At 44.2% G+C, this 13,147-nt stretch overlaps 1 protein-coding gene across 1 annotated transcript in view; it reads right to left on the reverse strand.

The window, feature by feature from the left end:
* DNAH10 (dynein axonemal heavy chain 10) overlaps positions 1–13,147 on the reverse strand; it is a 140,356-nt gene that overhangs the window by 94,324 nt on the left and 32,885 nt on the right. Inside the window, exons 15-20 of the mRNA XM_007448657.1 lie at positions 9,113–9,269; positions 5,336–5,812; positions 5,078–5,236; positions 2,123–2,239; positions 1,937–2,039; positions 945–1,123 (exon numbers count right to left, since the gene is read on the reverse strand). Of these exons, the coding sequence (XP_007448719.1) occupies positions 945–1,123; positions 1,937–2,039; positions 2,123–2,239; positions 5,078–5,236; positions 5,336–5,812; positions 9,113–9,269 (1,192 nt within the window). The remainder of the gene's footprint in view (positions 1–944; positions 1,124–1,936; positions 2,040–2,122; positions 2,240–5,077; positions 5,237–5,335; positions 5,813–9,112; positions 9,270–13,147) is intronic.

Below are 13,147 nucleotides of genomic sequence, written 5' to 3' on the forward strand. Positions count from 1 at the left end.
CACCATCCTCAACCAGCCAGCATCCCCACCCACGGTCCCCTCTGCTGATGACCCTGTTGTGCACAACCCTGGGGAAGCGGACGCGATCAGAACAGAAGGTCCAACATCTCCCGCTAGAAGCGTCTCTGTGCGTAGGCTCTGTCCTCCCCATATGACGGTCGATGAGTCTGCCTCTTATTTGAGGCCACCTCTTGATCCCATCCCTTTCCCACCTACTCAAGGACACCAGACATGAAGACTCCCTTCTCCCTCCTATTACCTGCGTCCCCTCCTTACTGGATCACTCCTATCAGTATACAAACTCACGCTGTAATTTCTCCCACCTTAAAAGAAATATATCCCGACCCCACGTCCCCTCCACCCATCACTCCTCATCTCCCTGCTTCCCTCCGTAACAAGACTCACTGGAAGAGTCATCTACACTTGGCGTTTCTAATGCCTCTCTTCCCTTTCTCTCTGTTTTTCCTAAGCTTTATGGAGGGTTCACGGGTGTACAATAAGCTGCACATATGTCAAGTGTACAGCTGGGTAAGTTTTGACATGTGCGCATACCGTGAGACCATCACCTCAGTTGAGATAAGGAATGTATCCGTCACCATCACCCTCGATGGTCTCCTCCTGCCTCTCTGTAATCACCCCCTCCCACCCTTCTCCTTCCACCCCACCCCTAGTCAACCACTGACCTGCTTTCTGCCAGGAACATGTACAGTGGCAACCAGGACATTCACAATGTTGGGTAGCCTCATCTCCATCGGGTTCCAGAGCTCTCTCCACACCCCAAATGGAAACCCCGTATTCATTAGCAGTCACTCCCCACGACCTCCTCCCGAGAGCCAAAGTGAGAGTTTCTATGAAATCTGCCCCAGGCTCTGTATGATTGCAGCCTCAAAGTCCGCTGAGTTGCATTCCCTCCAGCGAGACCCAGCCTGTGGGTGGACGCTTACCTTCAGTGCTTTATAGAGCTCGTAAATGGTCTTCAGCCCGCTCATTTCCTTCTGCACTTTTAGCAGCTCTGGGTACATTGTAATTGGAAGATCAAAAAGCTTCTCAGCATTAGCCAACTCCTGACGGTTCTTTTCGTGTCTCATCAGCTCCTTTTCAAAAGTGGCTAAAAGGTCTACTCCTAGTAAGTAAGCAGATAAATTAATGCATACAATTTTTTAAATTTAATTTTTATTTCATAATGGAGTATAGTTGATTTACAATGTGTTCGTTCCAGTGCACAGCAAAGTGATTCAGTTATACATATATCTATTCTTTTTCAGATTCTTTTCCCATATACGTTATTACAGAGTATTGAGTAGAGTTCCCTGTGCTATACAGTAGGTCCTTGATTATCTATTTTATGTATAGTGGTGTGTACAATCCCAAATTTCTAATTTATTCCTCCCCTTTCCAACTTTCCCCTTTGGTAACCATATGTTTGTTTTTGAAGTCTGTGAGTCTGTTTCTGTTTTATAAATAAGTTCATTTTGAATACATACAATTTTAAGGTATACAAAATTGAATAAGAAATCATGAACAATATGCAAAACCATCATCTCATCCATAGAAGCCAACTGGGAAGACAAATTTAGAATGACCAGACTTTATCTTGCCATCATTCTAACTAAAACCAGAGGGCCAGTTACTTGTGCAAGCCCCTCCAGTTAGAAAGTTCTGTCTCCTGAGCATTCTCGCTCTAAGTGGTCTCAGCTTGGCCTGCAGATTAGAATCCCCACGGGAGCTTTAAAAACCTTGAAGTCCAGACCACTCCCCAGACCAGTGGAATCAACACTGTGGACCTGGTGCCCAGGCAGAAGCGGTTTTTAGAGATCCCCAGAGGAATCCAGTGTACAGGCAAGGTTACATACCACTGCTCCATCCCATCTTCCCATAAAATTCTTAAGCAAAACACATTCAGATGCCTCAGTAAGACCAACGTGAATACCCTTACCTCTATCAAGATCTTCACCAACAGAACCAGGGCCTTCGTGATAAAAATGTCTTGCAAAGCCCTCTATCTGCTGTCTGTAGTTTAATATTTCACCTCGAGTGATCTGAGAAAAGCAGGGTTGCGTTAGTTTAGCCCACTGGATATTTTTCAACACCTTTACTCGGAAAGTAAAGCGTTTCAAGGCACCTCTGTGAACGTTCTCTTTATACTTCCCAGAGTATGCTCCACATTCAATGCATCATTAAACAGATTTGACCACATGCTCTCAATCTTGTCAACCAGTTCTTTCTCTGCATCGGAAGGCTAAAAAAAAAGAAAGAGCAAACAATAAATGATCAGCAGTTTGGAAATGAAATTTCCAGTCAAAGCTTCTGCTTTCCAGCACTTCTGCTTCTGCGTAATGGCAGCCAAGGTCATTTGAACAAATGCTGGTTGGAGTATACAAATTAGATATTTATAATAAAAATAAAATCAGGAGAAAATAATTTTTTAAAAGAGATAGATGACATAGGCAGAAAGAGAGAGAAATAACCTAGAGAGATAAACCCTTCAGAAAGTAAAACCGAGCTTCAAAACAACCTCATCTCTGATTAAAATAAGGTTATCTTGACCTGTTAGCACACCCAGCTGTGCTGTCATAAGCAAAAATAAATCTCCTATGATGAAACATAACATCATCTGGAGCCTCCAATTCTCCCTACAATTTGTCATATATGATGTCCAGAACTCAATCAGAAATAATAGGAGGATAAGGATACAAACGACTTGAAGGAAACCAAGAGATACACAGACAGTATAAGCAGACAGGAATGGAGTTCTAAGACACAGAGTTCTAAATAATGTTACTTGATAAAGAAAACAAAAGACAGAACTGAAAATTTTGACTTTATTTTAATTATAAAAATATAAATTTTGCATACTGTGCATTTTTCTTTTTACCTTTGGAGGATGCTAGAGAACTAATTTATTATTCTGAAAACATGTAATTACAGGGTAAATAACCTGCCCTTGTTATATAAACTGTATCTCAGGTTAAACAGATAGTTTTTAAGGAAAAGTTTCTCTTTTTTCATTTTTATTATTTTTTTATTGAAGTATAATTGACAATACTATGTTAATTCCAGGTGCACAACATAGGGATTCGTTATTTCTATACACTACAAAATGATCGCCACTACTGTGCATTTTCTGATGAGAGGATCTCTAGCTTTCAGCCAAGGCTAATGCTCAGTGAAGGTGATTAAAGCACTCAAGCAGTGTAAATGCTGAAATACAAATTTTATGCAAATTCAGGCTTTGTTTTTCCAGTGGATTCTTTCCTAGGTATTATGTGATGCAGAGCACACAAAATTTTGCCTACAATTTCAAGGAGATCCCAGACACCCTCAAACTCATCCACAGACTTTCTAAAGGTCTTTGAAACACACATTTAACAACCCTAAATAAAGACAATTGAATTATCATCTTCTACCAGTTTCTTTTATCGTCTTATCTCTCTTCTTCCCCCTTATCATTGTTGCAACAGCCATTTATTTATAAAAGAAAATTAACATAAAAAAAAAAAAGAAAGAGGGGCTTCCCTGGTGGCGCAGTGGTTGAGAGTCCGCCTGCCGATGCAGGGGACACGGGTTCGTGCCCCGGTCCGGGAGGATCCCACATGCCGTGGAGCAGCTGGGCCCGTGAGCCATGGCTGCTGAGCCTGCGCGTCCGGAGCCTGTGCTCCGCAACGGGAGAGGCCACAGCAGTGAGAGGCCCACGTACCGCAAAAACAGAAACAAAAAAAAAAAGAAAGGAAAGAGGGAAAACCAAAATAGTGTGCAGTTACAGACCAGTCTACAAAAAACACTATTTGATCCATGCTAGATCGAGAAATAATCTCTAAGTTGTCATTATTCTAAATAACCATGCTTTACATTTAAATTTTATTACTTAAAGTCATAAACAATTGACTTTATTGTATATTTGAGAAGTCTTTCTGAAAAGGGCCTTAGAATTCAACCCAACCATAAAAAGATTCAGAAAAGAGTTCGCTTAAAATAAAATAAAAACAACTATTAAAGAAATTTTGTGCACATCCTTTTGGGTGTATTGAGAAACAAATTAATATGCAAGTCATTTTTGGTGGGTCTATATACTACAAATTTTCTATGCAGTAAACATGGTTTATATATGAACTGTAAATTTATCCAACTAATTTATTGAAATAATTCCAGTGAATTGGAACTGCTAGGACTAAGGCTATCCAAAATTCATAGTTTGAGTTCAAACTAGATTTCCCCTACTATTAATATATAGATGGGACCGCATCAGTCTGTCCCCCAGTGTTTATGTGGGTCTTTTTCCTAAAACTGTATAAATGTTAGATTTTTAATCTTTGGTAATATGATATTACAAAGAAATTGCTTTTCTTCTGTTATTGTTCAGCTCAGTCATCTTCATAGATGCTTAATCCTTACTAGTCACTTGTGTTATTTCATTTTCTTCCATTGTTTCTTTTTTTCCATTTCCCTTGGTATATCAATGTCTTTGTTACTGGTTTGTAAGAACTCATTTATGACTAAGGATGTTAACCATCTGTCATGCAATACAAATGAAATACCATATTTTACTGCCATCAATTTAATATGGTGTTTTGTATTTTGGTTGTGTATTAAAATATAATCATGTTGTATTTTTAAAAAATAAAATAGGGCTTCCCTGGTGGCGCAGTGGTTGGCAGTCCGCCTGCCGATCCAGGGGACACGGGTTCGTGCCCCGGTCCGGGAAGATCCCACATGCCGCGGAGCGGCTGGGCCCGTGAGCCATGGCCGCTGAGCCTGCACGTCCGGAGCCTGTGCTCTGCAACGGGAGAGGCCGCAGCAGTGAGAGGCCCGCGTACCGCAAAAAATAAAAATAAAAAAATAAAAAATTAATAAAATAGGAACTTCCCTGGCAGTCCAGTGGTTAGGACTACACGCTTCCACTGCAGGGAGCACAGGTTCGATCCCTGGTCAGGGAACTAAGATCCCACATGCCGCACAGTGCAGCCCAAAAAATTTTTAAATAAATAAAAACAAAAACACACAAAGGAAGGAAGGAAGAGAGGGAGGGAGGAAGAAAGGAAGGAAAGAAGGAAGGGAGAAAAGGAAAGAGTTCACTTACAGAGAGGCTGTACATCGCCATGGTGCGGTACCTCTCCTGGACATCCCGGTACCTTAGTTCCATCACTAAAGATTTACTTCTAATTTCTGCGATGGTTGCAAGGACAAACTTGAGATCTTCAAGGGTACTGGGGCTCTTCTTCAGGTTTTTGGTGAGGAACTATAAAAGAGAGTTCAAAGGGACACTGAATAAGCATAGAGGAAAAAAATACAGCACTGAATGAAGCCCGGGCGATCATGAAACCCGGGGCCCTACTACCTCTATCTCTTCGTGCAGATTATGGAGCTCCTCTCTGGCTGACTCATTGAGGAGCTTCCCAAGTGAAAGCACCCAGGACTTGGCATTTTCCTGTACGGTGTTCGCCAGGGGTCCAAGCTGAAGGCGGATGCAGTGCTCATCCTTGATCAAGGGGTGATGCATCACTTCAGAGGCGATCCTGGAATAGAACTGCAACTTCTCGTCATAGGCAACGCAAGGGGGCTTCTTGGCAGCAAACCTCTCCATCACGATGGCTTTGTCCAGTTTCCAGAGCGGTCGGTACCGCTTCCATTTCTGCAGGTGCTTCATAAGATTGATCAGAATCCTGTGGACGTTCTGGGGGATCATAACGGCCTGCTCAATTATCTGAGGGTTCTGAGAAATATCACTGTAAAAGCTGATTATGACAAGTTCTTCCTCCTCTCCCTTCTGAGGGGGGCATTCTATGCAGCTGCCATTCATCCAGCGAACAAAATTCTGGCAAAATAAGAATTGGGGGAAAAAAGACAGTCCTTCAGTATCTATTTTGCTTCCTATGTACATATCATGTTCAGTAATAAGTCTTGCTTGTAAGGGATATCACTTTATAATTGATAAGCTGTGCTAGGTTGCAAAAAATCACCACAATCCTTTGTTCCTCCCATCAAGAGGTTCTGTCTGTTGACAAAATGGTCTATTGGGAGTACGTATTTTCCCGCTCTGGGCTAGCCTGTGACTTGACCAACAGATAGGGGAAGTGGCATTATGCAAGGCCCAAGCCCGGGGCTCAGGTAGCCCAGCAGCTTCTACTCTCACGCTCTTGAAACCTTGCAGCCACCAGATGCACGAGCTTCAGCTAGCCTACGTGATGATGGAGACCCAGGAGAACCAAGGCTCCCCAGGCAACAGCCAGCCAATCATCAGACATGTGCTTGAGCACAGCCAAGTTCGGATGTATAAAACAACATTAGTTTCCAGTGTCCCAGCACAAATCTGTCACTGGACGTCTCCCTGCTGTATAGTCACAAGGCCCTCTTCTTTCAAGCAAACCATGGGTGGTTATACATAACATCTCTGAACCATAGTCTGGCCACCTGTGGAATGGGAATAACAACAATTTCTAATTCTACTGCTCACTGTAATACTAATACCAAAACTGATAGCTAACGTTTATTTAGAGCTAATTGCCAAGTACTGTGTTAAGTGCTCTACCTGTTATGCCATTTAATTCTTCCAACCCACTCTAGAACATGGATTGTATTATCATTTCCGCTTAATAGATGAGGTAATTCGATCCCAGTTTAAAACTTTTGCTCATTGTTTTCAGTCATGAAATATGAATCCTGAAGCTCAAATAGTGCAGTCAAGCCAACTTAAGTCACCTCGCCGTAAGTGTTTATTTGCAGAGATTTTTGTTAATGAAAGGCATTTCCAACACTTTCCAAGAGGATAGGTAAAAATTCTTTTCACTTAAAAGAAAGCATTGGGCTTTCCTGATGGTGCAGTGGTTGAGAGTCCGCCTGCTGATGCAGGGGACACGGGTTCGTGCCCCGGTCCGGGAAGATCCCACATGCTGCGGAGCAGCTGGGCCCGTGAGCCATGGCCGCTGAGCCTGCGCGTCCGGAGCCTGTGCTCCGCAACGGGAGAGGCCACAACAGTGAGAGGCCCGCGTACCGCAAAAAAAAAAAAGAAAGCATTGATAAAAATATAATAAAAATAAATAAAAGAAAGCATTTATGAAGATAAAATAACAGTCTTCACCACAAAGCTTCAAGCCCATCTATGGCAGGGGTGGGAATAAATTGGCATGAAAAACTATGATTAATATCCATAATGTTTCACAAAGAGTCTCTCCTATTTATTTACCCCTTGGAGATTGTTTTGTTTTCCTGTTCAAAGACTTGGTAATGTAACACCTAAAAGTTAAGAGAATTTATATGACCGAGGTTAAATAAATGACCTATTTGCATAGATTATAAAACATGTGCAATTTATTCATTAATTTCCAAGTACAGTGAAATGAAATTCCCTATTTGTAATATCTACACTTAGTTTTATGCTAAAAAACATGCCTGAGGGCTTCCCTGGTGGCACAGTGGTTAAGAATCTGCCTGCCAATGCAAGGGACACGGGTTCGAGCCCTGGTCTGGGAAGATCCCACATGCCACAGAAAAACTAAGCCCGCACGCCACAACTACTGAGCCTGAGCTCTAGAGCCCGCGAGCCACAACTACTGAGCCTGAGCTCTAGAGCCCGCGAGCCACAACTACTGAGCCCACGTGCCACAACTATGGAAGCCCGCGCGCCAAGAGAAGCCACCACAATGAGAAGCCCACACACCACAATGAAGAGTAGCCCCCGCTCGCTGCAACTAGAGAAAAGCCCATGCACAGCAACGAGGACCCAATGCAGCCAAAAATTAATTAATTAATTAAATTAAAAAAATTTTTTTTTAAATGCCTGAGATATGTTTGACTTTCTGAACAAACCAAGTGAAAAGAAAGATATTAGTGTCTTGAGGGGGTGTGACATCTCTTATCCACAAAGATGGCCCTATTTTCCCAATGTTGGTAAGACGTAAACTTTGGGTTATTTGCCAACTGACCGTCATTTGACAAGCACTGACTGAGTGCCAATTATGTGCTAGGCGCTGTGCAAGGTGCTGGGGGCTCCAGAGTGAACAGACACACAAAGTTCATGGTGTCGTGGAACTTGCATTCCAGAGGCATGAGCTAGTCAAAGCATGAACGAGCAAGTAAATAAACAAGAAAAGGTCAGATAGTGACATGGGCCCGGAAGAAGATGGAGTAGGGTGATGTAACAGAGAAGGACCAGAAGGGGCCAGCAGGTCAAGGTCTGGGGGGCAGAAGGTTCCAGGCAGAGGGAACAGGGGTGCCATCATTTCAAGGAGAAGTGGTGTTACCTGCTGGAGGTGCATTAGGCTGGGGCACAGTGGGGTGTGTACAGGCAGGAGCTGATCAGAAAGGTAGGCAGGTGCTAGACTGTAGAGGGGCTCATAGACCAGAATGAGGAGTTTGGATTATGTTCTAAGTGCAACGTGAAGTCATCGGGGGCTTTTATACAGGGATGACATGAAACGATTCACGTTTTTAAAGGATAATCCTGACCACCTGTGGAAGCATTACTGCAATAGTTCAGGTGAGGGACGATGAACTTGGGATGGACTGGTAACGTGGAAAAGGAGAGAAGAGGGGAGATCAGAGGCGTGTTTGGGGGAGCGAGTCAACCAGACTTACCGATAGGCTGGATATGGGTGGACGGGAGAAAAGAGGGATCAAGGATGGCTCCCAGGGTTTTGACTCAGCCACTTGGGTGGATGTTGGCGCCGTTGCCTGAGTAGGGAAAATGGGGGCAGGACCAGGCTGCACGTTGGAAAGCCAAGAATTCCATCTTGTACTCGCCAGGTCTAAGGTTCAAGGGGAGACAGCCGGTCGGCGACTAGAAACATGTGTTGTGTAGTAGAGAATTCTGGGTTGGAGATGGAAATGTGGTGGGCTTGCCTCCATAGGGTTGGTAATAACGGCCACGGGACCGGTTGTGAGGATGCACAAAGAAGATAAAGAGAGGTGAGAAGGGAGCCGGCATCAAGCCTTGGGACACCCCCAAACTTCAGAGATTTACAGAGGAGAAGCCAGGAAGAGATTAAAACGGTCTGGACAAAGGACAGGGTGGAGCCTGTGTTCTTGACCTCCTGGGTCACCTGCTGTCCGCAGCTGGCGGGCCCAGCCCTCTGTGACAAGGGGTCAACCAGGAAACAACACACAGTTCCGATCCTACCTTGGTCATCTCCACACAATTTCGGACACAGTGGACGCACATTTTGTCAATCTCACTTGCGCTGGGGTGCAGGATGATCTCGGGCGCTGTCAAAATGGTTTCCGTTTGGAACAAAGGGATGTTTCCAAGGATTAAAGAATTAAAAGACTGCAAATTCCTAGGAGGGGTTAATAAAACAGACTCAGTACTCAGCAGCGTGAAAGATATCTGACAGCGGGTGAAAATGGCTAGAGTCCCAGCCGCCACCTATAAAAAGCCTGCGACAAGGAATAACACATTCTATGGCTGTAATGGACAGTGTGGGATGAGTTTCATCATACACCCTTTTTATGGCCCAAATTTTACAAAGAGTTCATTTCTACTTTGGGGAAGTTAGAATACCTATTAGTTGGAAGATACTTAGTAATGGTAACTCCAAAAAGCTGTTTGACTCTGGTTCAGGAAAAATGAACACTCATGTTCCCCCTCCGCCTGACCCACCAGACTCTGTCCTTTCCAGGATTAAATCAGGGACAACACAGGTATGGACACTCCATTAGCCTGCAAACCGGTCTTCCTCTTCCCCCCATCTCCACCCCAATTCAGTGATCCCTACAGCCAGAGAGAGTGTATAAAACATGCAACTCGGGCTTCCCTGGTGGCGCAGTGGTTGAGAGTCCGCCTGCCGATGCAGGGGACACGGGTTCGTGCCCCAGTCCGGGAAGATCCCACATGCCGCGGAGCAGCTGGGCCCGTGAGCCATGGCCGCTGAGCCTGCGCGTCCGGAGCTGTGCTCTGCAGCGGAAGAGGCCACGGCAGTGAGAGGCCCACGTACCGCAAAAAAAAAACACAAAAAAAACCCCAACCAAACAAAAAAAAAAACATGCAACTCTTCTCTCTCTGAGCATAAATGCAAGCTCCTTCCAGGTTCTTCACGATCTGGCCCCTGCCTGCTCAGCTTCCGCTCCTACGCACTCCCTTCACTCTCCTTATTCCTTCCTTCTGTTCCTCCCACGTGGCCTCCAGGTCTGTACACTGGCCTTTGTCTTTCCCCAGGAAGCTCCGCCCCTTCCAGCTTGCTCCTTAGCTTCAGGGCTCCGCTAAAGCATGGCGTCTCCGTGGCCTTTCTTGACCACCCAATCACAACAGCCCTTCCAGTCTCTCCCTGGAACATTATTCTGCTTTATTTCTTTCACAGAGAATATTTATTTCCTTGAGTCTTGCATCTCTCTCCTATGAGGATGGAGAAGCTCCAGAAACAGAGGGGCTTTATCTGGTCCAGTGCCTGGTCCAGTCCAGGCTCTAATAAACCTTGGAATGAATGAATGAGTGAATAGATGGATTGATGGGTAAATGGATGAATGGATCAAGGGAAAACATAGTGTATTAGAAAGAGAAAACTCAGGAGGTAGCCCTGTACGAGGGGCTGCTTTTTTTTTTTTTTTTTTTTGGCTCTGCCAGGTGTCTTGTGGGATCTTAGTCCCCCAACCAGGGATCGAACCGGGGCCCTTGCCAGTGAAAGCACAGAGTCCTAACCACTCGACCGCCCGGGAACTCCTAAGGGGCTGCGTTAAGAGTCAAAGTTAGAAGCAACATTAAAAAGCAAATGAAGTATGTAGAAAACAGATTTATTTAAAGGATCAATGAAGTGAAGTTTGTCAAACTGCATCCAGGGGACTCCCCTGGTGGTGCAACAGTTAAGAATCCACCTGCCAATGTAGGGGACACGGGTTCAAGTCCTGGTCAGGGAACTAAGATCTTGCATGCTGTGTGGCGCAGCCAAAACAATTTTTTTTTTAATTTTTTAAATTGAATAATACTAATAAAGTAACAAAAAATTTTAAATCATAATGAAGAAGAAGTTTTTTAAAAACAACAAAAAATGAAAGAGGAAAAATACTTCCTCAGGAGGCTAAGATCAGAAGGGAAATGAGAGAAATTTCTTCTTCATAAAGAAAACATATGGGACTTCCCTGGTGACTCAGCGGTTAAGAATCCGCCTGCCAATGCAAGGGACACGGGTTTGAGCCCTGGGCCGAGAAGATCCCACATGCCACAGTGCAACTAAGCCTGTGCGCCACAACTACTGAGCCCGCACTCTTGAGCCCGCGAGCCACAACTACTGAGCCCGCGTGCCACAACTACTGAAGCCCTCAAGTCTAGAGCCCATGCTCCTCAACAAGAGAAGCCATCACAATGAGAAGCCTGCGTACTGCAACAAAGAGTAGCCCCTGCTCAATGCAACTAGAGAAAGCCTGTGCGCAGCAACAAAGACCCAAAACAGCCAAAAATAAATAAATAAATTTATTTGAAAAAAAGAAAACATATGATAAAATGAAGACCACCCTTGTCAATATGGAGGTAATAGCAACAGTGATGAATTTCATAGGCTGGTTTCTTAGAAGGACCCTAAGCCAATGTGAAGTCCAGGCACTTAGCTCTCGGCCAGTCTGAGCTGCAGAGCTGTGGAGCTCCAGGAGGGAAGGGACAGCCTCCATGTGTCTGAGGCGGGCACACACAATAAGCATTCGACACATACGTGATGCCCATTCTAGCCAGGGGTTACTTTAGACCTTCGGGAAGAGTTCATGCATCATATGTCCTTCAAATCAGCCTCTCTCAGTATAAGTGAAGGCGTCATCTGGGATTTTGTTAAATACTGAGTGACAGCAATTCTCTGTTGCCAGCTGAACACAGACATGTGTATGTCTTTCAGACAGTGGGGAGAGGGATAATTTCCCTTTCTGGATGTTGAGGGACCCAACAAGAACATGAGCCAATATGACACTTTGTACTATAGTATCACCACAAATTACGATTCTGCCCATAACGAACCTCTTATTCACCAGAATTTCATATTATTATCTTTTAAAGGTTATTTGTTGGGACGTCCCTGGTGGCGCAGTGGTTAAGAATCCTCCTGCTGGGCTTCCCTGGTGGCGCAGTGGTTGAGAGTCCACCTGCCGATGCAGGGGACGCGGGTTCATGCCCCGGTCCGGGACGACCCCACGTGCCGCGGAGCGGCTGGGCCTGTGAGCTGAGCCTGCGTGTCCGGAGTCTGTGCTCCGCTACAGGAGAGGCCACAACAGTGAGAGGCCCACGTACCGCAAAAAAAAAAAAAAAGAATCCTCCTGCCAATGCGGAGGACACGGGTTCGAGCCCTGGTCCAGGAAGATCCCACATGTTGCAGAGCAACAAAACCATGTGCCACAACTACCGAGCCTGTGCTCTAGAGCCGCGAGCACAACTACTGAGCCCGCGTGCCACAACTACTGAAGCCCTCAAGTCCAGAGCCCATGCTCCTCAACAAGAGAAGCCACCACAATGAGAAGCCCGCACACCGCAATGAAGAGTAGCCCCCGCTCACCGCAACTAGAGAAAGCCCGCATGCAGCAACAAAGACCTAACACAGCCAAAAATAAAAAAATAAAATAAATTTTTTTAAACTTATTTGTTAATTTAATAGTTGTTTTATCATTCATTTCTATGATTACTCACAAGAATCAAGTTCTAAATTTTTTGATAGCTGTAATTCATTTTTGTGAAAAATCTCATTGTGTCTCTTGTAGTGTAGTCACTTTTCTCATTATATTACAAAAGTATTTCCATAAGTTAATGCATAAAAGCACATTTGCTGTAAATTCTTTTCCAATTCTATCCTTTTATTTTGTGAAAAAACATTTAAAATTTTTGCATCCAACGTCTGTCCATCTCTTCTCTTATGATTTCTTCCTTTTCTTCCAGAATAGAAAATTCTCCCTATCTATCAGAGGTCTGATATATATCACATACAGTTCTCTTTTTTCAAATAATGGTTTTTTTAGCTTTGCGCAGTGGCAGTATCGTAGCCAATGAGGTTTATCCGAGGCGCGATTATTGCTAATTGAAAACTTTTCAAATGTGGTTTTAAATTTTATCTGTAACTTTCACATTTAATAAATATTGAGTGTCAACTAAAAAGAAAAAAAAAAAAAAGAACATGAGCCAAAATAGGAAGTCATCCTTCCATTTTATGAGAGCCCTTTGTCCAGAAAGCAGACTTATTATTGTCCAGCT

Source organism: Lipotes vexillifer, unplaced genomic scaffold, assembly GCF_000442215.2.
Source record: "Lipotes vexillifer unplaced genomic scaffold, Lipotes_vexillifer_v1.1 scaffold21, whole genome shotgun sequence".
In the NCBI taxonomy this organism is placed as follows: domain Eukaryota; kingdom Metazoa; phylum Chordata; class Mammalia; order Artiodactyla; family Lipotidae; genus Lipotes; species Lipotes vexillifer.